Source organism: Poeciliopsis prolifica, unplaced genomic scaffold (assembly GCF_027474105.1).
Source record: "Poeciliopsis prolifica strain line A6 unplaced genomic scaffold, Auburn_PproV2 SCAFFOLD026, whole genome shotgun sequence".
Classification (NCBI taxonomy): domain Eukaryota; kingdom Metazoa; phylum Chordata; class Actinopteri; order Cyprinodontiformes; family Poeciliidae; genus Poeciliopsis; species Poeciliopsis prolifica.
Genome location: NW_026562401.1, coordinates 3,449,542 through 3,476,003, shown reverse-complemented (window position 1 = coordinate 3,476,003; position 26,462 = coordinate 3,449,542). Strand labels below are relative to the sequence as shown.

Sequence of the window (26,462 nt, the reverse complement as noted above, 5' to 3'; positions counted from 1 at the left end):
AGAGCCACAGACGATTAATCTGAACCTACAACCTTTATTAGAACGGTTAAGGTGAGCAGATTTCAGTCAGGAATGGGGGGAAGGTGAAGGATGGTGGAGCATAATCATCAGAGAGGAAGTGAGTGGAAAAAGGAAGGAGAGCGAAAAGGTCGAGGGGAGCAAACAGAGAGTGGGCAGCGGCACTTTCTCTGTGCAGAGCCATGCAGCCAACAGTATTCACGGGTCTCTGAAAGGCTTTTCACACTTGTATGAGATCTGCCAGGGATCCCCACGGGTGATCCCATCGTCGAGAGGCAGAGAGGGAGACGTTTCCTCGCGAGTGTAGCTGCACACCTGGCCACATGACTGTATAAATCCCGAGAAACTCACAGACGATGACAATTACAGGGATGAAAGAGCTTTTTTTGTGTGTTTTTAGTCCTTTTCCTTCAAAGTGAAACATTTGGAGTCCGTTCTCTGTTTCGGTTTCCACTCAATTGTTTAGGCATTTTCCACTTACAAGGACAGTTGATCCTCTTGAGCTCCTTCTTTATTCATTAACATTTTAATTGCACATGTGATTGCAAAGGTCCTTTTGCGTTTACCTTGAGAGTCTAAGACCCTGATAAGATTCTGGAAATACTAATAGGGGAAATTTGTGAGTTTGAAATACCAAATGGACTGGAGTTTGGCAGAGACTAATTGAAGAAAAGGTTGGAAGACACACATTCTTTATGCTGCAGCTCTCAGGGGTGATAATACAGAAGGGTGTTCACATTTACACATTAAAGTTCAAGCGTTGAGCAAGAGGATTTGAGATGCACCTGCGATTCTGATTTTCTACTTTTGGAAATCCTGAAGTTGGCTCTGATTTCTCCTGAGGAACAACACTATTAAAGGATGAACGAATGGCACTGGAACTCTTGCAATTTAATCTTCCTCATGAGATAGCGCTATGGTGAAGTGATTTGTATTTAGGAAATAATGTAAGATGAAAGACAACCTAAAATTACTATGACTTTGTCTGGTAACAAATGGACTGGCATATCAAACGCAAATCCAGCTGGATCAGATCTGATCAAAATGACTAATTGTGTCACCAACAAGGTTTTCCAATAATTTTAAAAAACAAACTATTAAAGAATTCAGAGTTTAAACTATCTTGAGTATGCTGTGGTAGCGATTAGCGCGCTTGCATTACAAAACCTGCAGAATTAGCGTTTATTCCTTAGAGAATCGATATCCTTAATCTTAGATTTCCAAATACGTTCAGCATTCCTGCTCTCTGCTGAAACTGTTGCTCTCTGTCTGCCTGAATTAACCTTCTTCAAATGTAAGGGAGAACCATGTTTATTCAAAATACCTTCTCACGTATCTGTGCTTCCTCTGACTATGATTCTAAGTGCCTTAAAGATGCAATATTTAGGTAGCTTTGAGTACCTCCAGGTATGGCGTGTGTCCTGAACCGGAAAAATATCTGGATTTTGAAGTATCTGTCTGGTTTCAGGCTGGTTTGACTGATTCAGGTCACCAGCCGACTTCTTTTCTTGGTGCATTTCTAATGAGGACAGAGGAGCTAAGACACTCTACCTCAGTCTGATTAGGGCAACAACATGAAGCAAACAGACATGAGACCATGTTAACACACATAATTATCCCAAAGCCTTTGAAAATACCTCCATCAGTTTATCGATAATTCAATGTATGCATAACTGTTTGCACAACCAACGAGTGCCTCCTTATTACTTCATCTGGTTAAAAATAGAAATCTCATTCCAGAGTTCAGCACTTTTACTGTTCGGTTGCAACATTTTGGCTCAGTTTAATCCACTTCTCAGGACTCGTCTGCAGCACTTTAAGCAAAGAAAAAAAAAAGAACACCCGGAAAAATGTCCATGCGTGACTTTTCATTAATATTGCCCCCTTGTTTTCTTTTCGGTATATGCGTCTCCTTTATGTTTCCCTTTAATCTGCAGATCTTACACGTCTAGTGTTCGCGTGCGGGACGCAGGTTGTGCAGTAGTTTAAATCACATTCCTTTTATAGCTATACAATCATACAATACACTGAAATCTCTCTATCATCAACAAATCTTTGCATGAATTGATATATAGAAATATTAAGTATTTACTCGATGCAATATGCTTGTGGCAAGCTGCTACGCTATGATGAAAAATACTGAATCGGTTCACTGACATTATGAATTTCTTGGAAAAAAAAACAACAGAAAAACAAAAAGCAAGATGCTCAACATGAACCTTCCTTCACTGTCTGATGCTCAGTATCAGCCAACACAACCGTGGAGTCTCATCTGTGGCGGCGTTGCTGTGAAGCAGTCGGTGTTGTCTGGCTGGGTGCAACAAGGAGAAAATCTGCGTCCTCACTCCCTGAAAGGCTGAGGACAGGAACGAGGGTGGATCTTTACACTAGAGACGGGAGGTCAGTCTGTTTTAATTCTCCAAGAGCAACAAAAAAAAAATCCAGGAAAAAGCGTGTCACTGTCTTTTTCCTTGTATTTAACCTCATACAAGAAAAATGGTTGTTTGTTACAAAAATGTTATTATAAAGTCAATGGACAGCTCTTTAATAGCATTTTTGATTCCAGTTCCATAGACACGATAAACTAAGAACCCTAATTGCCCCAAAGTACACACACACACACACACACACACACACACACACACACACACACACACACACACACACACACACACACACACACTCGCCGTCACACACCACCTCTGTCATTTGTCCTGCGGTTCTGATTGGTCATTGGCGCTTGTCTGTTGGCGGAAGCAATCAGCCGGGCATGTTGATGGTTTTCGCTGTGTAATTCTGGAAAAGGGGCTGCATGAACATGCCCAACGTGCCGAACACGCAAACAAACACAAAGATCCAGAGAAAGAGGCGGTCGATCACCATAGCAACATACTTCCAGTCCTCGCTCACCTGCGGGTCAGATGGGAAGTGGGATGGGCCATAAAAAGGGTGTGAGGAGAGGGGCAAACAGAAAGATAAATGTCAGCATTGTAGAATGACAAGGTAAATGTGTAGCATATGTAGAGCAAGATGTGCTACACTTTCCAGTTTTCAGTAACTTTGTCTACAGTAAAAAATGTAATATCAGTGTTCAATCCAAGAACATCTAAAGAAAGAAATAGAAAAGCAAAGAAGTCAAGAAAGAAAGGAATAAGTAAGTAAGGAAGACAAAATAAACAAACAAACAAATAAATAAATAAAGAGGAAAAAGGACAGAACATTTACAGCGAAATCCCTAAATATAAATATTTCCCTTTTTTGACTTCCACAGTGTAGGAACCTTCCAAAATGACAACTTGTCTAGAGGTCTGGGATTCTTTTCCTGAAATATCTTTCACATCTTCAACTTTTAAATACTCACCTGCCACATTGCAATCTGAGACATTACATAAGTGCTCCATATTTTACTCCATGACCTTTATACTGTACACAAAGCGACTTCACTCTTTTCTTTTTGACTTTTTTCCTTCGCTTCTATTACATTTCTTCACACTGAAATCCCCTTTGGGTTTATCTGCTGGCTTTGAGAACAGGGTCATAAATGTGACATCCAGGTCAACAGCCTGAGGAAATGTTTGACCTTTCTAAAATGCAAATCTGAAATTTTAATTGCAAAAGTATTCATAACCTTTTTTATGACATTTTGTCATATTATAACACACATTTGAATGTATTAGTTTATATGACAGACCAATCCACAACGACGCACAAAGGAAAAGACCAGGTCATGCTGAAAACCTCTTGCTACAATTACAGAAGACACTGTTTTTTTTTTTTTTTTTGTCTCTACCAGGTTTGCTCATCTTTGCACTTTCTTCTTTGTAAAACAGCTCAACCTCAGACAGATGGGTTGGTGAGAGCCTCTGAACAGCAGTTTTCAAGTCTGACCACAGATTCCCAATTGGATTTAGGTTTGGACAAAAACCACATTCAGACACTAAACATGCTATGATCTGAACCTCTCCGTTGTCGCTACAGTTGTGTGTTTGGGGTTAATGCCTCCCAGTCTTCTGCAGCCTCTGACATCCTTCCCAGAGAAATGCATCACAATAGCATGAAACTACCTGCATCATGATTCACCATTGGAATGGTGTGTTCAAGGTGATTTGAGATGTTAGATTTTTCTTAACACATTTTTTGTGAGTTTCAGTTTAGATAAATGTACATTTGTGGATATTAAAAATCAGAAAAGGTTTAGCAAGGAGGCTTTCTGGAGCCACTTCATCTATTAGGGAATGCATTTTACTGCTCCTGTTCTGACGTGGGATGTTGCTTTGTTGCTGTGTTTAATTTGCAAAAGTTTATCTATTAACACTAAGTAAAAAACCCCGTAAGCAGAATCCAGCGTTCTGCCGTCTCTGTCTGTCGGCACCCCTTTCTGCAGTCAGGCGCAGGGTTAATGAAGGTGAGTGGTTAATGTGAGTTGAGACTCTTTCTGGCACACAGCTCTGATGAGGTTTGACTCGAGTCGAGGAGGAGAGGAAGGTAAGAGACCCAGGGGATGGAGGACACAGAGAGGGTGCCGACATTTGAACCCTGTGATGATAACTTGAGGAGGGGAGCAAAGGAGGGAGGAAAAGCAAAGGGGGGAGGGGAAACTGAAAAATTACACACTGGGCAACGAGAGGAAAGATTTGAACTCAGTTTTCAAGGCTACAGAAAAGAAAGAACGCTTGTGATGGGCCGAATCAGAACAAATTGTAAACTCCTGTATTCTTTTCTATGTTTCCAGGTAAAAAGCAGTGGGAAAAAAATAAATAACCACTACACCCTCACTCCTCCATCTCAGCGACTCGGCCTTTTCCCACTTCTTTATGCACACGTCATGCTGCTGCTATTATTACATACCGCGCTGGATAGTCGTCGGGCTACGGCTGCATCATCAGATCTGTCTGCTCTGCTGCTGCTCTGTTCCAGCAACCCGTGCATTTTCAGAAGGCAGAGTTAAATGACGGAGCTGAGCAGCCACACAACATGATATGGCACTCATCTGAGCAGCTCAGGAAACCATAATGGCTGGTAATGTACTTGGATAAAAGACAATGACTCACTGCTAAGCTGATCCACACACAGCCACGAGGAGTTAAATCAAAGTGACACTCAGGCGAGCTGACAGCATCGGCAAAAACTGTCATCACAGGCCGTGTGTTGGCAGAGCAATTAGCCGGAGGAAATTTACATCGCACCAAGAAAAATCTGCTTACTCAGGATGCAAGAGAGACAGCAAAGCTACAGTTTCTTAAAGCTGAACATAAAGAATAAATATTTTATTAATGACAGCAAAAGATACAATGAAATATTTAACTTCAGTAGTCTCTTCTACGAGTTTTATGAAATATTTATGAATTATTGAGCAGATTAGGAACGTCCTGTTTATGCTGGAACGACAGTGATAAGCATGCTAAAGCTGTATTGATAAGGCATGAGCCGCTTTAGGATGCCGACGCTGTGGGAGGTCCTGAATACCAATACAGCAGTTTTGTTTTATTCTAAATAGACTCATATACATTTACAAGAACAATACATGTAAATACATTGTCTTGATGCCATTTTTATACCACAAGCAAAATTGTAACATATTGTAGTGAATAATATGGGGGTAAATGTCTTTGTAAAGCTCACACATGATGTATGGATTAAAATTAACGTCAGTCTATTTTAGCAAAATATGTTTGTCTCCAGTCTTTCTCAATCTGTCTGAAGGTTAAACTGCAAACATGATCAAAGGAAAGACAGTAGGTCTCTTCTTCAAATCACAATATTAACAATTCAATTTGATATTAAAAATGATGCATCTAGTCACTAATTGAATTATCAGTTAAACTGATCAAATTAATGGCAATATAGTGATGTTTTTAGAAGGAACAGGGAAGATGGTGAGAAGTAATGAGAAGATAGTGGGCAGTCCTGGAAGAGCATCTTTTGCACAGACCACAAAGAATTGAAATGGCCAAGTCAAAGTCCAGACCTAAACAAACCCACATGAAATCTGTGGCGAATCTTGAAAGTTGATGTTCACAGACATTTCATCCCATCTGTGTCATGATCCAAATTTACCTGGACTAGTTTCATTTTTGTTCCTGTTTTATTTATTGTTTATCTGCTGATATGTTTTAGTTTATCCCTTATGCTGCTTCACTGTTTTTCAGCATTTGTGCTTCGGAGACTTTAGATTAGTCTTCTTCTTTGTTTACTGTCTATATTGGTTTCAGGTTTCTTCTCCCCTTGTCTTTCTCTCTGCTTTGTTCATATTTCGTCTTTCTGTCTCCCTGGTATCTTGCTCCTCTGCCCAGCAGCTTCACATCTCTTAGTTTCCCAGCTGCCTTCGTTAACCTCTGATTCGTCGCTCTGCTTCCTTGCCACTCACTTCACTTCCTGGTTTCCTTTGTTCTCCACAGGCTCCTTCCACTGCACTTCCATTATCTCCATGTCATCCCATACCATTGCAGTTTCACCTTTTGTCAGTATTTTCCTTTCCTTCCTTAAATTATTAATTTCATGAAAATCCCATTCTCCTACCTACAACCTTGACAATCTGACTTAGATTTCAGTCTCCAGATGCTGGTGGACACATTGAGAGACTCTGCAGTGAAAGATGGTTGCACAAAATATTAACTCTGAGGAGGCGACCATAACCAGGTGTCAAACGTTTCTGATTTTTATTTGTAAAAAAACAAAAAAAAACAACCACATTGTGGTTGTAAACATCTTACCACTCAACAACTAGTCACTGTTTTTGTTCTATATTACAAAATCATAACAGCAGAAATTGATGTTTTGTGGTTGTAGCACAAAAAAATTTGAAAAAGCTCAGGGAGTATAATTTTGCCCCACACAGAAAAGTGAGGTAGAAACCTAAGATGATGTCAGTTCACCAATTAGCCAAGTTGTTTCCCACAGTCAGCAGCAGGCTGACTGTGTGTGCTTAATGACACACAGGCTATTGTTTGAAAGTTTCTTACTGACACAGTCTTTCAATGTTTGGAAACTGCAGCGTTTTGACAGGTGAGGTTTTTCTGGAATTTAGGTTGTGAATGGTATATCCATTGCTTTTGATCATTGCTTGCTTTTGACCATTTTACACAGCTGACTGATCACTACAGATCAGGATTGGGCAGAGCAATTTTACTGTATAGTCCTCTGACCAACAAGAATTTGAAGTGCAATACTGCAACTTTTTTTATAAGGAGTTAAAACAGTGATGTTCTTCATAAATAAATTTAAAAAAACAAAGCCAATACTTGAAACTGAAAAATCCCATGTCCATTCATATTCAAAAGGATGTGGAAAAGAGTTATGAAAATACTTACACTCTGATCGTCGTCTTCGCTCTTCATGTGGTTGGCGATGAAGCGAACTCCTTCCACTGCCTCATCAAATCCTGGACAGGCTTGAGCCAGCAAGGCCTGAGTCAAAGCCGGACCTCCAGCTGCCTGCTTCCCCCGGGGCAGGTTTCCAGAACTGCCCTCCCGGCCCTCCCTCACTCTGTTCAGACCATCCATTGATCCCCCTCCGGCACCCACCAGGTCCCCTCCAAACTGTTTGACGGACGCCCGGTTCACGTAGCACGTGCAAGGGTCCCCGTCGTCCTTCCCAAAAACAGACGATGAGGTCCCCCCTCCGTTCCCACCACCGCCACCAAGCCCGAGGCCGACCATCAGGGCCGCTGGCTCCCCGCTGCGCCCGCCCTCCTTCTGCTCCTGTGCTCGCCTTCGCTGGCGTAGCCGCTGGCGCTCGCTGCTGTTCCTTGGCTGTCGCATGAAGAGCAAGGCGGGAAGCTTGTTGAGGAACACCAGTTTAACCCAGGGAGGCATGGTGTGCGTGGTGGGTGAGCGGTGGTGGACGTTGAGCACACACACACTGGTAACTATGGAAAAAGTGACCAGAACCATGGTGAACATCAAGTACTTCCCCACCAGAGGAACATCCAGTGAAGTTGGCGGGACGATCTTGGAGATCAGCAGCAGGAAGACGGTGAGCGCGAGCAGCACGGAGATGCACAGCGTCATCTTCTCTCCGCAGTCGGACGGCAGGTAGAAGACCAGGATGGCCAGTGAGGTGATGAGCACACAAGGTATGATGAGGTTGATGGTGTAAAACAGCGGCTTCCTGCGAATGATGAAGTCGTATGTGATGTCCACGTAGGTGGGGTCAGCCGGGTTCTCGTTTCGTCGACCTGGCAGGGCAATGATGTCCCATTCTCCGCTGGGCGTGAAGTCATCCATGCTAGCCACGTCGGCACGAAGCACAAGATCTATTTCTGTGCGGTCGTAGGTCCAGGAACGAAACCTCAGCGTGCAGTTCTGCTGGTCGAAAGGGAAGTGCTTCACCTCAATCTTACAGGCTGATTTATAGATGGCTGGAGGCAACCAGAAGATGCTGCCGTCGTAGGACACCACCGCGTTAGAGTAGAAGGATACCTCATAGACCCCGTCCGCACTATGGGAGAGAAGACAGTTCAGTTACAAATGGGTTTGAGTAGCTTTTATATTTACACTGGTTATCTTTGTCTCAGATTCAACTGCCAACACTATTCTCACGCCATATATGAGTCTATGCATAAAAATCTTAAGTTGATGAAAGTTATAGACAAGATTATACCAGCTGTTGTCTACTCATAACTCCTCCACTTCAAAAGAGTAACATTTTCATCATTTTGAAGTGAACTGATGGACCTTTGTCTTTATGAAGAGCAACTCAAAGAAAAAGATAAAGGTATTAAGTGAATAGATGGTTCAAACAGGAAACAAAGTTCATTGATGGGATGGATTTAAAAAGATCAGCACAAGACAAACTCTTTAGTTTGGAGTGACCTAAAAACATGTAAACTCAGATTTGGGAATAAATGTGATGCAAGAAAAGTAACCAGTAGTTATTTTCCTGTTCTGTCAAGAGCATTAACTCAGAAATAATTCAGAATTTGCAAACAATATCTCTGATGCTGTTACACAGTGAAATAATCCCTTTGCTCAAGAAAACGACAGCAGCTGAGAATTGGGGATTAGCATGCTGGCCTGGGGTGCACAGGATTATCAGGATCACTTTATCCAGAGTGAGGTGGGTCAGTGATCTTTTAATCATCACTTCAGTAACGAAAGAAGAGAAGGTCACACAGATCACTGTTCTCTGATGAGCTGATTTGCAAACCATAGGCTGACACAGAGTTTCCACTACACTGAGACAAGCCATCTGCGGCATCCTGAATGCAAGCAAACCCTCTTCAGGCGCATGGCTTCGAAGACGAATGAACTCTGATGAGGTCTGCTTCATCCACATGCACTGCAGCTCTGATGCACTGCACATCAATATACATGATTATCAATATGCATTATTATCAATATGCATGATTAGCAATCTTTGTCAAAAAAAATGACAAAAGCGGTATTTTCCTCCCTCTTCCCACATTAATTAGATCACTCTAATTAATGAGATATAGCCACAATTAAGCGCGTTTAATCAATATATTATAAAAACACAAAAATACAGCGCTCACTCATAAGATCTGAGAAGGTATGTACTCTTCAACTGTCTTTGTACACTTTAATATGTTCGGGCTTTATGAAAGCCTTTACAGCACAGCTGCAGCTTAAGGTAAATATTAGACGATACAGAGCCATAGACAAAAATATAACAAAACATCTTCAGACATATAGAGCCCTTGTGCAACTCCTTTGTGAAACCTATCTTTTGCTGCAGTTTCAGCTATAAACATTAGGAGGTATTTCTCTACCTGCTTTCATTTTTTTCTCTCTCTCTTCTCTCTTCTTTGGACTTTATTTTCAGCCCAGTCTCAGGTCTGTGGAGACTCGATTAGCTTTTCTTTCACATTTACTCTGTGTTTAGCTTTTCTAGCTAGTTTCCCTGACACTGCTAAAAAACCAAAACAAATCATCTCCACAGCATTATTCTACCACCTCTGTGTTTCACGGTGTGTTAGTTGCAGTGTCGCTTTCTCGTCACACGTTATGCTTTTCACGTACGTTTAACTGTAAGACCTTCTTCCACATATTGACTTTGTCCCTTCATGGTTTGTGATCAATTTGAAACAAGACTTCCAGAACGCTCTCTCACATCAATGTCTTTCTTCTTGTTACTCTTCCTTCAAAGCCAGATTTGTGACATACACAACCAATAGTTGCCCCATTGACGATTTCTCTGCAGCTCCTCCAGAGTAACCAAAAGTCTATTGACTGCTTGTCTGCTTTATGTTCTTCTGGCCACAACCTTATCGTTGACCTCTCCAGGGTCATCCTCACTTGTTTGTCCGACTATGCCAGGGGTGGGCACTCCTGGTCCTCGAGGGCCGGTGTCCTGCAACTCTTGGTTGTCTCCCTGATCCAACACACCTGAATCCAATAGCTGAATCACCTCCTAAATGCAATCAAGTTCTCCAGAGTCCTGCTAATGACCTCATTATTTGACTCAGGTGTGTTGAAGTAGAGATACATCCAAAAGTTGCAGGAGACCGGCCCTCGAGGACTTGGAGTGCCCACCCCTGGACTATGCTCTCTATCAAACTTCACAGAGCAGCTGTATGTGGGCTGAGACTGAATTACACAGAGATGGACTCTGAAGGCAATAGGATACATTGGACTTTATTTAGGAGTGGCACTAAAAAGGGGCTCAAATGTTAAGCCTTCTTTTCTGAAACTTGTGCACAATATGTGCAACGTTTTGAGGAGTGTGAATACTTTTACATGATTGTATGTGACATCTGCTGCATGTTTGTTCCTCCACAGGACGCCAGTGTGCAGCGAAGATGATTAAATCTTTCAGACGTTTCTGTGGTGGTGGAGCAGCATGGTAGCTTGAGCAACAAGAGGAGATTCTCGTTGACATATTCAGTCATGTGTTGCGAACTTCATCGTATCACCCGCTTAAAATGACTATTTAATTCCCGCTTTCACTTTAAGAATCTCATGATAGCGGCTGGACGGCCCTGACCAGAGAACCGGCTTGGAACATGGTCAGGAAAAGGGAATCCACATGTCTTCACTGGGTCTCTTGCAGGGCATTCATGTGTCAGTTTATCTTTTCTAAGTGAGGCCAAGGGCGTTAGAGAGTGACTCACTTGTTGTAGAGGACCACGTCAGGAAGCCAGATGTGTTTTGAGGGCAGCCTGACCTTCAACATTCCATCGAACTCCTCGGGGACCCAAGTCAGCCGATAGTCCTGCCACTCCTGAGGGCCAACAGAAACAACATGCTTAGTCACTCACTTGCTAATCACACAGCAGCAAGAAGACAGCAGGGAACGGAGAATTTGCTTTTCATTTCTTAGAAGTGAATGGAAAAAAATGTGCACATGCCCTGGTTTGTTCACGCTTTACCGATTTTCATGTTAAAATATATTTAAATTGATGTTTGAGTGAAGATCAGCAAACCTGTCCTCTTTGCTAGACTATGTAAGAGACTGTTCTCTGTTGTGCAGTTATTGATGTCCCCACACTGAAACTTAGGCAGTCGCTACAACACCGATCTTTGGTCCATGCTATATTGTCTGCAGCAGCCGTGAAACACTATAATCATTAGTTTGTTTAGGCTCAGTATGGCTATCCTCAGCTTTCCGACTTTCTGATGGTGAGGAATGTATCAAGCCCTCATAGTCATTCTACGCTTGGCTACCTGTCATAAATCTGCGCCTGCTCAGGTTGCAAGCGTTTGCGTGCGTGTGAGTGTGTCCCTCACTATGAGGCAGAGAGAAATGTAGAAACCACAGGATGGTTTTTGTCCTTGATATGAAAGTAGTTTCAACACAACAGAATATATTTTCTTGATTTCTGTCACAACGAAACATCTCCTTACATCCTCAGCATCCTCCACTAAGTCCAGGAAAACAACTGCCCTGCAGCTTTTAGATGAATCCCTTCTCCAACACACCTGAATCAAATGACTGGCTTGTTGCTAGGCCTCTGCAGAGCTGCTGCTGTGATTTGATTCAGATGTGTTCAAGGAGTAATGCATGTAAAAGTTGCAGGGTAGAAGCTCACCATGACTGGACATGCGCATCCCCAATCTAGTTGCATTTATTAAAACAAAAAAGCTAAAAACTCTTTGCTGCAAAAATAATGTTTGTTAATGTTATTTTGATATTGATGCAGATTTTAGCAATTGTATAATATAAACACACATTGGATTTACAAGCAAATTTCAAATTAAATAAAAAAAAACTTTGATATTGTTTGATCTGCTCTGTACTACAGTCATAGTTTATACATCCTATACATCCAGCAGTACTTAAAAAATATATTGCTACAATCAGAAGAGAATACATATTGCTATATATGTAGCAAAATGTATTACTGCATATTTATGTATGTAGCAATACATATTTACGTACACTGAAATATTGCTACGTCAGATCAGTGTACATAAACAAACCCCCCAGTATGTCTGAAAGTAACTGCAGACAAACTTTCACAGAGCTCTGATAAATTTACTTGATCCTCAGCAGAGCGAACACAGATGGCACTCAAAACTTTCCACTGTGGACTGCTGGGTGGAGAGCAGATCCACTTTGCGACACACAAAGTGGATCAGGATGGACTGCACAGACGAAGACATGACGTAGCATTCTACAGCCTCTATCACTTCATTTGTAAACACACAGTTAAGAAGTATTTTTGTCTCTCAAATTATGACTTAATTTATTGAAGGAACTAACACTGTATTGAGAACAACCTGATGACTGAGTCTCATTATATCATGTAGATCCCAATGCTATAGAGAAAGGTTTAATCATTTTTACTTTGTACCATATTCAGTAGCATCCAAGTTCTTCACAGTTTAAAATCTCAAATAACATATTTGCCCTTTTTGAGGTTTTATTTCCGTGTCCCATACTCCCTGCTGAGCCCCACAAACTGGTCAGGAGGAGTAAAATGAAGCATAAATTTGCATTTTTCTGCCATTTTCTGTATAATGTGTGGAATGTTTTCATGTGGACAGGACCCAAAACACTTTTTTTGTGTTTTTTGCCTCGGTGTGTGTTTGGTGAGGTGGCTGGATGTGATGAGGCGTGTGAAGTCTCACCTGTGTCAGCCAGACATTGGTGGTCATCACCTGCTCTCTTTCATGCTGAAAGACAACACAAAAACACATTTAAACAATGAAACCATTGTCATCCTTCTGTAAGGTTTTTTTGTTTAACAGTTTCCCCAACTTTCTGAAGTTTATGCTTTCAATTTAGGGGAAATAATACATGAAGAGGTTGGCTGATTATGTTAGATTCATTATAGCATAGCAGACCTCCATCTACAAAGAAGCAAAGGACCAATAGAAGACCCGAGAGACACATTATGCAACTTGAGAAAATTCGTACAGAGTCTTAAGTCTGAGTGCAAGAAGCACCAAAAGTTCAGAGATAAAAAAAAAAGTATCATCAGCACTGCTTGGTTTTAGTCCTTTTACTAATCACACAACTTGTGGATGTAACTCTACAAAATGTAGTGTTACAAAGTCACGTTGATACTCACGACACTGATGAGTTGGGCCAACGACACCATCAGCTGCACGGTAACCAGCTCAGACCCATTAGTGGCGGGTCGGATCAGCTTGTTGTAATGTGCCGGGTTCAGGAGATGCTCCACCAGCCGCTCCTCTGTGTCTGCCCCGAGGCCAACTGCAACGAGAGCACGCCATCGTCATCAAAGAAAGTTGCACCCATCTGTGTGTCTCCCAGCGTTTTCCTTTTCCAAGATATTTCTCATGCTGGAATACGTTACAACCACGCGGAGCAGAAAATCAGCTGTGCTGCCGAGTTTCTCTGTTTAGCCCATGCTCTCGCTGCCAGCATTCGGAGCTTCATGGCTGCACATGTTCACTGAGAGAGCAAAGATTTTAGCATGGCGTTACGGATCGCTGCCAGCTCGAGCGTGTCGGCACGGCTCGGCGGAGACTTCTTACAAGATCTGACATCATAAGAATGAGTCAACCAGTCTGACTGTCTCTATCGCTGTCCATCCTGTCTCTATCGCTCTCCCAGTTGCCTCGACTCTGTCTCGATCTATTCCTGTACGGTGGTGAACGTCTCCCCAGCTGCCAACTCTGGTTTGGCTTTGGGATTGTTTCTTTTCACTCCATCCCTCCCTTCTGTCTGCCATCCCTCCATCTGCAGTTGGGAGCGATCAAATTTAAACAGAGCTGTCTGACAAACACTCACAAATGATGAGGGTTGTTTTGTTTTGTTTTGAGTCAGGACACAATGAATAGGAGAAACAACTGCTGTGTCTTTCCTTCTTCCTCTGTGATTCCGTCCTTTTTTTCACTCCCTGCCTGTTTGGCATCTGCTCGCTGCTCATTACTTCACACGTTCCCATCGCAGATAAACACAGGCTGCTTGCTGTGAACTCAGCATATTCACACATGCTCTTTTCCAGACTACAAGAGTGCAACGTGCTGATGGCAAAATGCTATCTGCAAAGGCTTCTGGGGTTGGATGCTTCTGTTTTGATGTTTATTTTTATTAGCTTTATCATTTCTCATTTCATTCATTTGGTAGGAATAAGTATGTACATTTCATATGTAGCAGACTTGGCAAATTTGGAATGACGATCCCTAGAAGGGCCTTCGCATAAACAGTTATTAAAATACACAATGTTTCATATTCATTGTTGTATAACTTGCTTTATCCTCTTTGTTTTACTTAGAATCAGCTGCTGTTACAAGGGGCTATCAGTTATTAATCAAAAATGGCATGCAAATGTACATAAATAGCCTTTTCATGCAAAAATAATGAGGCAATGATCAATCTGTCTGCGGTGGACTTTAGGTAAGACACTGACTGCTTTTATGTTCACTGCACAAGTCAAATTTAAATTAAATCAGGCATTATTTGTAAAACACTTATCATTCGGATGACGAGTGTATGTACAGATGTTAGATTAGGACTGTTGGCCAGATTAAAAACAACAAAAACAAAGCATCGAATAAATAAACTTTACATCTTGAGATAAATTTAAATCAACTGAAAGACAGAAACCCAAACTAAAACGTCCAGATCGTCACCCTGTCCTCCTCCTCTGTCTCCCTGCCCTCCTCTGCTGTTCTCCTGTGTTCACTGAGCAGGAATGATGGCCGCTGTCTGAAGATCAATGACGACTCTCTTCATTCCCTGCCAACATGCAACTCCTCCCTCTCTCCTTTCTCTCTCTACTGTGTTTTTTTTTTTTTTTTACTCCTAATCTTTCCATCACTGGAGTCAGCCCACTTCTTGATCTCTCACTGGGCTGATAGTTTCCCTCCCTGCCTTCCCTTCACGCTATCTCCATCTCGCTGTCAGTGACAGCCGCTGTCCGTTTATTAGCTCTTCCTTCAAGGATCCACTGTCATCAATACGCCTCCTGTCAGTAGCTGCGTGTAGCACTCGCGTTGCTTATTGTGCATGAATGTCGGCTGGGCTCTTTTATATGAGCCTGTTTGTCTGCATATGATCAGGGGGGAAATAAGCATGACTGTCTGTGTCTGAACTATATGAGTTATGTATATTACTCCCAGAAGCGCCAGGCAATAACTTAAAAGAATGAGAGACAGGAAGCAAATGCAGTTCACTTAAACAAAGATGGAAGCAGAGCAATTCACATCTGAGTAAGCTCACATTTGCTAAAGGTAGTGTTGTCCTCAATGTGGAGCAGTAAGATTTATATTCATATTTAATATGATTCAGGGAAAAACATGTTGTGTTGAGCATTATGGAAGGGTGTTCGTGATTCTAATAGTTTGCTAAATGCCAGCAAAAAGGTTTTAATGGAGTAAGAACAAAAAAATATACTCACGACACTGATGAGTTGGGCCAATTTAATTAGCAAATTAAAGTATGCTAACTTTAATTTGTTTGAAATAGATTTTAGCAATGGAGAATATGATAATCAAAGTTTAAATCTCAGTTCAGTTTCAAAGTGTTGAGGTGAAACACCAGAGTCAGCAGGAGGATTTTCTTTTTGAAAAAAGCAGATGTACCCCGTGATGAAAAACCTGCTTTAAAGTACAGGATAAGCGCTCAATAAATTCATTTTGTTTTAAAATAAACAGGTTCACCATGCAAAATAAAACTGCTTTCTCACTGTTCCTCCAAATGGCTTGGACAGTATTATAAATATTTGATTAACTTTTGAAAAATATTTTAATGGTGCCGATCATCAAACGAATTATGATCAGATGTGATCATTTGAACCTATAATCTTATTTTTAAATAATAGGAGGGAAACAAAGCTATTCACGTCAACCTGACCACATATAATAAATGTTTTAAGCAAAAACAGCCATGAAGCATTTGTGATTTTTATTTTTTTTTTTGCCTCCTCTTCTTTGCAGAAATGTTGTAATCCAGCTACATTAAAGTTTTTGAACAAGAGGAGTCTGTCTAAGGTCGTATCAGAGCATCCAAAATGGACTTACAGCCAGATTTTGAACAGGCCACTCCAAAGTTTTTTATTATTATTAGAATTATTTGAGTCATTTGGATGTGGACTTGCTGGTGTGATATAAATCAATGTCCTGTTGCATGATACAAGCGAACTTGAGATCAAGGTCACAAACCGATGGTTTATGGATTATCTCTCAGGGTTTTCAGCAATAGAGCAAAATTCACAGTTATATCAATATTCACTGATGTTCTTTCTTCTTTCGAAAAAAAAAAAGAGACTTGTATAGATAACATCATCATGTTATCTATGCGGCTCTTCTCGTGTTTATTAAAGCTTCTGCTCTCTCTCTCTGTCTGCATGCAAACGCTGACCCTGAGAGGTTGCAATGCTGCTCGTCACTCAAGTTGTATTCCGGTTGTTTTCCAGTGCAAATATTGCAAACTTAATGTGACACGATGAATTTTTCAGCAGGGCTCCCCATTAGAGCGCGGAGCAACGGAAGTGACACACCAGAGGTCGCGTGCGAACCCAGACGCCTACCTCAAAGATCCGGTGAATCAGAGAGACGGTTGGGTCATGACTACGTAAGTCTGGGTTTTATCAGTCTTTGTGTTCTGATGGATTCATTTGATTGGATCTAAACCAGATTGTACAGATGTACTGAAAATGAGAATGAAAGACTATTTACAGTGATAATCTCTATTTATACATCCAACTCATACATAAAAAAGAAGGTTGAGTGAGGAAAAAGGTTCCTTGTTCCTTTTCTGTGACCTGCCAAAGAGGCTTTTTGGCTGAGATGTTTGAAGCTGAATTATTCTTAAATGAATAAAAGAGAGATACATTGATCGCCTGACAACACCCAATTTGGCTCTGTAGTGGCCAGAGAACAGAGATATTAATATTGATTCACCATCTTGCTTCCACATCACAGCACTCAGAAACAAAGTCATCCCACTTTGGACTAACTGGAAGCAGAAGCTATATGGTCTTCATAAGCTCTGCAGGCAGGAGGAGCATAGCTATAACTGCTTCTACACTACTGCAGATGACTGTTGGTTCAATGCACTTCCTTCCACTTAATCTGAAGTTACCTTTTTAAAGAAGCATAAACAGTTCAAACTCTTGTATTGCTTCATTCACGAGGCCATCTTAAGCCAGCCCTTGTTACAACGAGTTGGTAGTGAATAACTTTTGCATGAAGATAGGGGAGACGTATATAAAAATACCCAGTAGGCTATTGCAAAAAATAAATAAATAAAAAAACAGAATATGGAGAAGATTTTAGCATAAACCCTTAAACAATTTGGGAATAAAAACTGCTAATAAATTTCAGCAATGGGGAGGAATAACATATTTCTTTAAATCTTAAAGTGTGACAACCTTCTGCAAGCTGAGTTTAAAATAAGAACTTTTATTTTTTATGTTCACCTATTTTTATGAAATGCAGAAATAGTCAAAACTAATGATTATTAAACATTCATTTCTTGGTATTTTTTTAATTTGACACCAATATTTAAGTTATAACTTAGAAGAAAACACATTTCTTCACAAAATACTACACTTTTCTTTCTACTCTTTCAGACTATTTGCACAGGTAGAGCCTGCACAAATAGTAGCAGCTGTGTGCAGCTGTTTAGCAGCTGCACACAGCTGCTAAACAGACATAACCCTCGCAGTTTTCCGACTGCAGTTTAAAAAAAAAAACTACTTTAGTAAGAGAGATCAGCGGTGATTCTGTTTTATTTGAAAGCAAAAGAAACATTGAACAGCCTCCTTTCAGCCAGCTGAGCAGCAGTGTGCAGCTATAAGCAGGGGAGGGGCAACCCTATGCTTCTCTTTGCTACATCAAGGTCAGGAAAACTCCAATAACATTTTCTCAAATGCTAAGTAATGGTTACAATGCCAGTAAAAAGTTATCAAGTACTTTTTCTGTTATGTGTCATCATCTATTGGCTCTTCTGCTTGGGGTACATGTACCTCCGGATCTGCGAGACAGCATCATTTCTTATAGCCTGCACCGAATTCCAGTGGCCCAATAGGATTAAACTCACCGAGACATGGAGCCTCATTATATTGCAATTTAGTAAGAAACGCATACCACCACACACATCTGAGCCGCTTTCATTCATCAGACTTTAACAGAAAGAAAGGCCTCCTCCAGACACTCCATCAAGAAAATGGCTTTCTTTGCCATCAGATCTGTTTGTTCACAAAAGTAATTAAGTTCACGGTTTGAACGACCCGACAGCTGTGAATCACTGGGATGAATCAGAACAAATTCAAAGTGCGCCGCTTCACCTGAAACTGCATCGGCAGGAACACGGGGTGCATCCGAAGCTGGAAGGTCTGCTCTAAAAGGCCTCTAAATCTTGCTGCATGTGCAGAGTGAATTAGTACTGTGTGTTTTATTTGTGAGAGAAGCTCAGCGGTTTGATGACTGGCCTATAGCTTTCAAACAGCAGAGCTTATTTCAAGGATTGCAATAAAATACATCACTTAAACAGTATTATGCCGCTCTTGGCAGCTATTATTGTGTGCTATCGTTTAGATACGTATAAATCTGAGATTGATGGTGTGTGCAAATAAGAAGGCGGGAAAAGGAAAAGCAAGAGGGGACAGAGTGCGGGACATGAGTCAAGAAATGAGTTTGGAGTCAGTCAGTCCTCTTTAATAACTCATGCTCTCTGGAAACTGCTTCATTCTGTTTCTTTTATCTTATCTTCTGAGCCAGTAGCTACAATTAATCATCAAGAAGAAGCTAGAAAAGATGGAAAAATCTTGCCTCGGTGTAAGCCCTCATTTTCCTAAATATACACCGACCAGGTCAAAAGTAAAGCTCCTAACTTACAAAAAAATCTAATCTGTTTTTCCTACATCTTTTTTTAGTAAACCTTCTTTGCTTTCATAATCTGCAGGGCCACGAATTCAAGCGTTAACATTCTCCCGTCTAAATCCAGCCCTCCTGGCTAATCTGATCCTACAGCTGCTGTTTCCTCAAGAAATATAAAGCCAGAAGAAAAAAGCAAGCTAATGGCAGAAAGTGGTAGGCTGTTAGGAAAAACAAAGGGACAAAAGGGTGTCATGTTCAGGTGGAGAAGAGACAGAGACAAGACAGCCTGAACAATGAAGCAGGGATCTGCAGCTAAACTTTCTACCGTGTTACAAAGGAGCAAATAAGAAGGACAGAAACAGGCTCACACTGTGCTCCGCACTCAGTAACTCCTGCATCAGGTCAACTCAGCACCACAACTGTTTTTATTATGCATGGCCTGCTGGGGAAATGACAAGAGACATCCTCCTCACACCAGCGGATGGCTGCATCGTCTCTGCAGTGACTGAGACAGGTGCTGAAATGTCCTTGAGCATCCTTGCACGCACAGTCACTGCTTTTGCTAAGGCCTCCGTGGACAACAACTGATCCAAGTTGCATTCCCAGAGTTTGTGTTTTACAACTACAAGGCAGAGAAAAAGATCATTTTTTTGTCACACTTCCATGTATCGGATGACATTTGAATGTCAAACTAGAACAATTTGGAAACTCAATTTAAAAACTGCATTTTTCATTTTAAGAAGGAAAAATGATCCAAATCAACCTGGCCCTAAGTTATAATTGGCCTCCTGGGTATATTCTGAAATAATTGTGATTGATGACTTTGTTTTTGGATTGGTTTCACTGTCCACATCCTTTTTTGAGTACTGGAGTGAAGAATTTGTTTAAAATGAAATGAACCCGTCTAATTACAGAAAGTAGAATTTTGTATTTTTTTTAAACCAACAAATCACACTCTTATTGGAAGAAATCCGAGAACAACTGAAAAAGGTTTTGACTTCTATCAGTCTATAAAATGTTAAAAAGCTCTTTCCAAGCATTTAGGATTCCAGTGTACCACAGAGAAAACCATTATTCTCAGATGGGGAAAAAAACTGAAAAATGGGGAATCTTTGCAGAAGTGACTGACGTACCAAAATATTCCAAGACCGGATCCAGGACTCATCCAGGAAGTCACAAAAGAAGTCAGAACAACAGCTCTGCAGGCCTAATTTGCCTTGGTTAAGGTCAGAGTTCACTATTCCACAGTAAGAGACTGGGCAAAAATAAACTCCATTGGAGAAATCTAAGGGGGAAAAAACGGAGCTAACTAAAAAGAAAGCAAAGGTCAGTCTCTAATTTATTAAGAAACATCTTCACATCCCCTTTAGAAAACTAGCTTGTGGCACAAAGTGGAAACTTCTTAAATATTTGGATCCTGTTATGTCTAAAAAAAAAAGTCACATTACAGAAAAATAACTTTAAAACTATGAGTAAACATGGTGGTAGCGTGATGGTCTGGGGTTGCTTAGCTGTTTTAGGTCATGGATGAACAATAATTTCAACTTCCTGCAAGAGAATCCTGATGGAGAATGTTTGGCCATCAATTTGTGATCTACAGCTGAAGTACATTCAGTTCAATGTGGCTGAATTGAAACATTTTTTCAAAGAAAGAAGAGACTGCCGCAATTCGTCCTTCGTGGTGTAAAAGTTTCCCTGCCTGTAATTGAATGACTCCTGGTTGGTACAACTACTTTTTAGATTTACTTATTTAAATAAGGACCAGATTGATTTGACTAGCTTTCTTACTTAATTGATGAAACCAAAAAAATCTGTAGGTGAGATTTCCCCCCTACAGAGAATGTGCATCTTCTCATACTCACTCTGTAGTATGAAAAAAATAAACTGCGTTATTCTAAGCTCACGCTGCGAGCCTGTCTAATTACGTGATCGTTCAAATACGTGTCTGGGCGTTAGTGTGTGGACAAAGTTAATGGTCCCTGAGGCTTTTGCTAATCAGATTTTCTCCCTTAAGGCCAGATGACTCATTAGAAGCCCAGGGCTTCCCAGGCTCCTTCCAGTGAAGTTTCACAATGGCTGCATTTTCTCCATCAGGTCAAATGCCCCTGTGTTCAACAGGGCTGGTCAGAAACTGTGACTCGGTTTTGTCCCGACCTGCTGCTGCACACCACCAGTTAGGTAGCAGATTTTCTGCAATTAAATTAAATTAAAGCAATTAAATTATATTGTACATTTTTGTTTTAAATGTTTGTGTAAGCACCTATATTAATTCAAGTTTATCATACAAAAATCACAATTGTTACTATGAATTCATAATTTAGATAATTAAACTTCAGCTTTAGTGTTTTTTTTCTTAACCTTGGATAAAACAAAAAATCAACTTTGTGTGAGGTTTTTGTCATAGCACACCATGAGTTTCAAATATGATATAAAAAAGGCTCAGGTTGGGCTGGCATAAACCATATGGCACCGTAAACTACCATATGGTCTTGGCACCATATGGTAGCTTTTCTGTGTGAAGGCTCTCATATGGGGAGTTTTCACAATTTGAATGAAGTTTGAATGTTCTGCTTGAACATTCGTTGGTTTTTGTTATGCACTTCCTGCTGCTGTTCTTGCACATTTAAAAATATGCTTGTTAGGTGACGTGAAGATCCTAGATTGCACATAGATTTGAGTTGATGGATGTATGGATGGATGTATGGATGGATGGATGTATGGATGGATGGATGGATGGATGGATGGATGGATGGATGGATGGATGGATGGATGGATGGATGGATGGATGGATGGATGGATGATGGATGGATGGATGGATGGATGGATGGATGGATGGATGGATGGATGGATGGATGGATGGATGGATGGATGGATGGATGGATGGATGGATGGATGGATGGACAATCTGAGCTGTGTCTCTACTGAGGCTATTGTAATTCAGCCAGCTGATGTCAGATGCTGAACCATTTGAGCAGACAGCAGATGTAAGCAGAGAGAAATCAGGGTAAATGTCATCCACAAACACAATGCTGATTTGCCTTAAATGGACTACAGAGACAATTGTGCGAAAGATGTCTTATAGTGAGCCAATGTATTGACTTTACACATTTACAGTACGCCTTGCTTTTACCAGGTTGGATCCCCTTCTGCTTGCAGAGAACCTTAATTATTTTAGCAGCTTTCAGTAAGGTGTTTAAAGCATTCCCCAGAGATTTTGGTCCCTATTGGCACGATAGCATTACACAGAGGCAGAAAATTTATGCCTGGAAGCCAAATCCATGAATCTACAAAAGACGCTGTACTGGGCTGAGATCTGGGGAGGCCATTGGAGTACAGTAAACTCACTGTCATACTGACAAAACTTAATTGAAATGATTTGAGCTTTGTGATGTGGTGCATTTGTTGAAACAGACAAACTGTGGTCAAAACGGGCTGAACATGGTCAGCTCCCATACTCAGGTAAGCTGAAGTGTCCAAACAATGTTCAATTATTATCAAGAGGCTCAAAGTGTGCAAAAATATATTATTCACACCATTACTCCACCACCAGTCTGAACTATTGATGGAAGGCAGGATAGATGCATGATTTCATCCTGTTTACACCAAATTATGCAACGATAAAACTGATGCTCAGTTTCCATCAGACTGACTGCAACATTTTCTACAGTCAGTCTGTGTGAATTGCAATCTCTGTGTCCCATTCTGAGGTCTTCTGCTACGACAGCCCATCTGCTTCAAGTTACCGCGTGTGCTATGTTCAGAGAATGCCTTGGCTGGAAAGATGTGTTTCCATTATCTGGATTTTCTCTGGACGTAGGTGTCATTTAAGCCACTTATTTCCTCTTTAATGTACAGTCCTCCATAAACTAGAGAGGATGTTAAGTGTGAAAACCCAGAGCAAATTCTGAAATACTCAGCCAATCTGGCACAGACTCCATATGGAAAATCCCTCCAATCGCCATTCTTCCTCAAACTGGTGTTTCAGCAAGCACAGCAACATGTCTGAGTTGCTCCAAAGTGACTGATTCACAACGTGCTTACAAGCACCTGAACAGGTATACATGATTAGAGTATGCACTCAGCGGTGCCTTCCATAAAAGCAGGAGGAAGACATATTTTCCAGTGGATGAATGATAAGTAATTTGTCCTTGGCAGACAGGATGTGGGAGCTGTTTTCGCTCCATGCCTCTCATTAACCTACCCACTCAAATCAAGACCTCGGTGTTAATGAGTGAGAGGGAAAGAGACACAGAGAGGTGAGTGATAACACAATTTCTTTGCACTCAAACTCCCTTTAGCGTTCATGTGCTCTGCTTCAGCTGGATCCAGTTTCTTTTTTTTTTTTAATTAAACTATAGATAAATAGCTATATTATAGAAATAAAATATAGATTACCTACTACTTAGAGCACAGACATTGTATTTAACACTATAGGCTTAACTGCTATTCCAAAATATAAAGAAACTAGAAAAATGACTTTTTAAAAAAAAATACACACAAAAAAACAAGAAAAACAAGAAAAAAAACATAAAAAAGCACGACTTTCATTATAATAAGTCTGTAAAAACGTATCATCTAATAAAACCGCACAATAGCGCGGTGTGCTGGATTGCGCTCAGATATGGAGTGTGAGGATTATTTCTCTACATCATCGCGCTCGCTGCTGTTACAGGAAAGATGGTGACACAGCAATGAAAGAGTCGTTTTCTCCACCTGCCTCCTCTCCAACATCACACCGCTCATGTTTGTTTTTATTTTTGGGCTCGCTCCACCTCTACTTCCAGAATTCCCCATCCTGGCCAAAAAGCGTACAGGGCTTTTTTTCTACGGCTTGACAAGGTGATTATTGTCGCACACGGGCGTATCGATGAACGCAGCCAATGGATGGAGAAGGTACTCACCTCCCACAATGGCGAAGAAAGCCAGCAGCAGCCGCGGCGGCAGCTGCCAGCGGTGCATCATCGTGCGCGCTTTGAGCCCGGAAAGGTGTTCGCCCGGATGGAGAGGCCACTCCAAGCGCAACCCGCAGTGTTGTTCCCCCACCTCCTCACGGCTCCGAAACCTCCTCTTCACTCTCTACCTGACATGATGACGTCTCTCCCGGGAGGGGAGATAGAGGGGGTATCTGCTCCTTTCCTTCCACCCCTGTCAAGGAGGAAATTAAAAAAGAAAAAAAAAAACCTAGAAATGTGTTCTCGGTGCAGCCAGGTGAGCTGTGCGCTGGGCTGCGGGCTGCTGCTGCTGACCGCGCCGAACGCCGCTTGGAGATGCGACGCGCTGGACAGGCGGGGGCGGGGCGCCGGGCACGATGGAGCAAGCAGGGAGGGGAGGATGCACCTCAGAGCTCCACATCAGCCAGCCATGCCAGCGTCTTTGCTCACTCATCTCCATATAATATTAAGCACTCGCAGGCACGAACAGAATGTCCAATGTTGACTTTCCAGTGACCTTGTCAAACTCGATGGCATCTTTTTCTGTTTTTCTGGCTGCTTCAACTTTAGTGTCAAATATGTTTTGAAATTTTATCATCTATAAATTATTTTTTTTCTAATCAGTTTGGAATGGAAAACAGAGTTGTTCCATAAATATTGTATTATATATTTAAGCTTTTTGTTTAAGTTTAGACTTATCTCTCATGTTGCCCTCTGACGAGATGCTGATGCCCATAGCATCCCTATTAGAAACCACCACAGCAATTCTCCATTAGTTTTGCACGACTACTAACCAAAACATTTTCTAATTATTCTTCACAAAACAACTCAGTCAGACTGGCTGGACAGGAGCTGTGAGTTCAGAGGTCAAAGTAGTTGAAAAAGTTTTCTGTTCCACAACAAATCTCTGTCATGAACTGAGATTATTTATTCTATTTAATCTGCTGGGACTCTATTTACAGATTAGGTAAATAGAACATCTGAAGACATTTTACTGGATTTTATTAAGGGGTGTTAAATTAAAGAGGCTGACTATAAATTCCGTTTTCTGTTTATTTATTTATTTTGTAGGTTTTGGAAAAACCACGTCTTTTTCCATCTCACCAACATGCACTGCTTTATGCGTCTCTAAATCTTGATCAAGTATTACTGTCACATTTTCTGTTCCTCTTGTCTAAGGCTTATAACTCAAAGTAAGGTGTAAATAAGTTATACAGAAAGGTAGAAAAATCTGAAATATCATTCAGGAGGGAGAAATGCTGGGCCCAAAAGGCTTGCCTTCCCCTAATACCTCTTTGCTTTTTTTTTCTCCATCCCTTCCTGCTGAAAAACGAGACTTAATGGTCAGGTAATATTGAAAGAATGAAACTGGGGATGAGATGTCATCAAATTTGCCGGACATAAAAAAGGCCAGAGAAGACATAGCAAGTCAAAAGTGTGTTGGAGGAATGTGGGGAAGAAGCTAAGGGATGAATAAACAAAGTAAAAAGCGAGATAGAGGGAGGAGGCATTTGCTGTGGTGACTAAGAAAAGGTCCACCAAGAAGCAGCCTGTTTCTTTTGCATATCTATTTTCATCACACACACAGAGCAGAGGCATGTACAACTAGCACACCGTGCACAGTTATTCCCATAATATATCCACACACATACACAAAGGAAAACTCTTCCGTGGATTCATCTTTAAACCCTCTTCTTACAATCTCATCCTTTCCCCGCCTCCGCTCTGCAGTGAATGAGCTGACCTGACAGTGCTCCTCCCCTGCACTGAGTGCAGCGAGTCTCCCCGTGAATTATTTAGAAGCTGGGACCCCCACAAGTGCTTGTCTTCCCCTAACACCCACTCAGACTCCTTCTTTCGTTGCTTTCTTTTTCTCCATCCCTTCCTGCCCTGCTGTCATTCTGTCTTCGGTTTGCTGCGATTACTTCCTGTGACTCTGTCACAGCTGGGAAACACAACACACAAATCTCATTGCAGGTCGCAGACTAATTATTGGAGTAATTGAATAGGAACTAATTTTCATTTTCAGGACATTTTATTATTTCTCATTTATGTTTTACAGGATTGAAGCTACATATACATATTTTCGGTTAGTTTTAATCTTGAGCTCAGTTGCTGCCAAATCATCATAAGTATCATTAGGAATGAAGAAGTGCTGGGTGAAATGACCCAGAGCTGCTCCAGAATAAAACAGCATTGGTGTGTGACAATGCTAAAATATTGCACCAGGTCCATTGTAAGTGCAGAAGTCTGACCCCAAGTTACATGCTCACCAAATTTTTTGCAGGTAAACAACATTACCCTGAAGGAATGATGT

At 41.2% G+C, this 26,462-nt stretch overlaps 1 protein-coding gene across 1 annotated transcript; it reads right to left on the bottom strand.

The window, feature by feature from the left end:
• Positions 1-14: 14 nt before the first annotated feature.
• chrnb2 (cholinergic receptor, nicotinic, beta 2) lies at positions 15-24,454 on the bottom strand. Its single transcript, XM_055047682.1, has 6 exons — positions 24,116-24,454; positions 13,493-13,638; positions 13,050-13,094; positions 11,090-11,199; positions 7,329-8,457; positions 15-2,928 (listed from the first exon to the last, which is right to left on the bottom strand). Exons 1-6 carry the CDS (start codon positions 24,174-24,176, stop codon positions 2,779-2,781), a joined length of 1,641 nt encoding a protein of 546 aa, XP_054903657.1. The 5' UTR covers positions 24,177-24,454; the 3' UTR covers positions 15-2,778.
• Between the last annotated feature and the right edge of the window lie 2,008 nt (positions 24,455-26,462).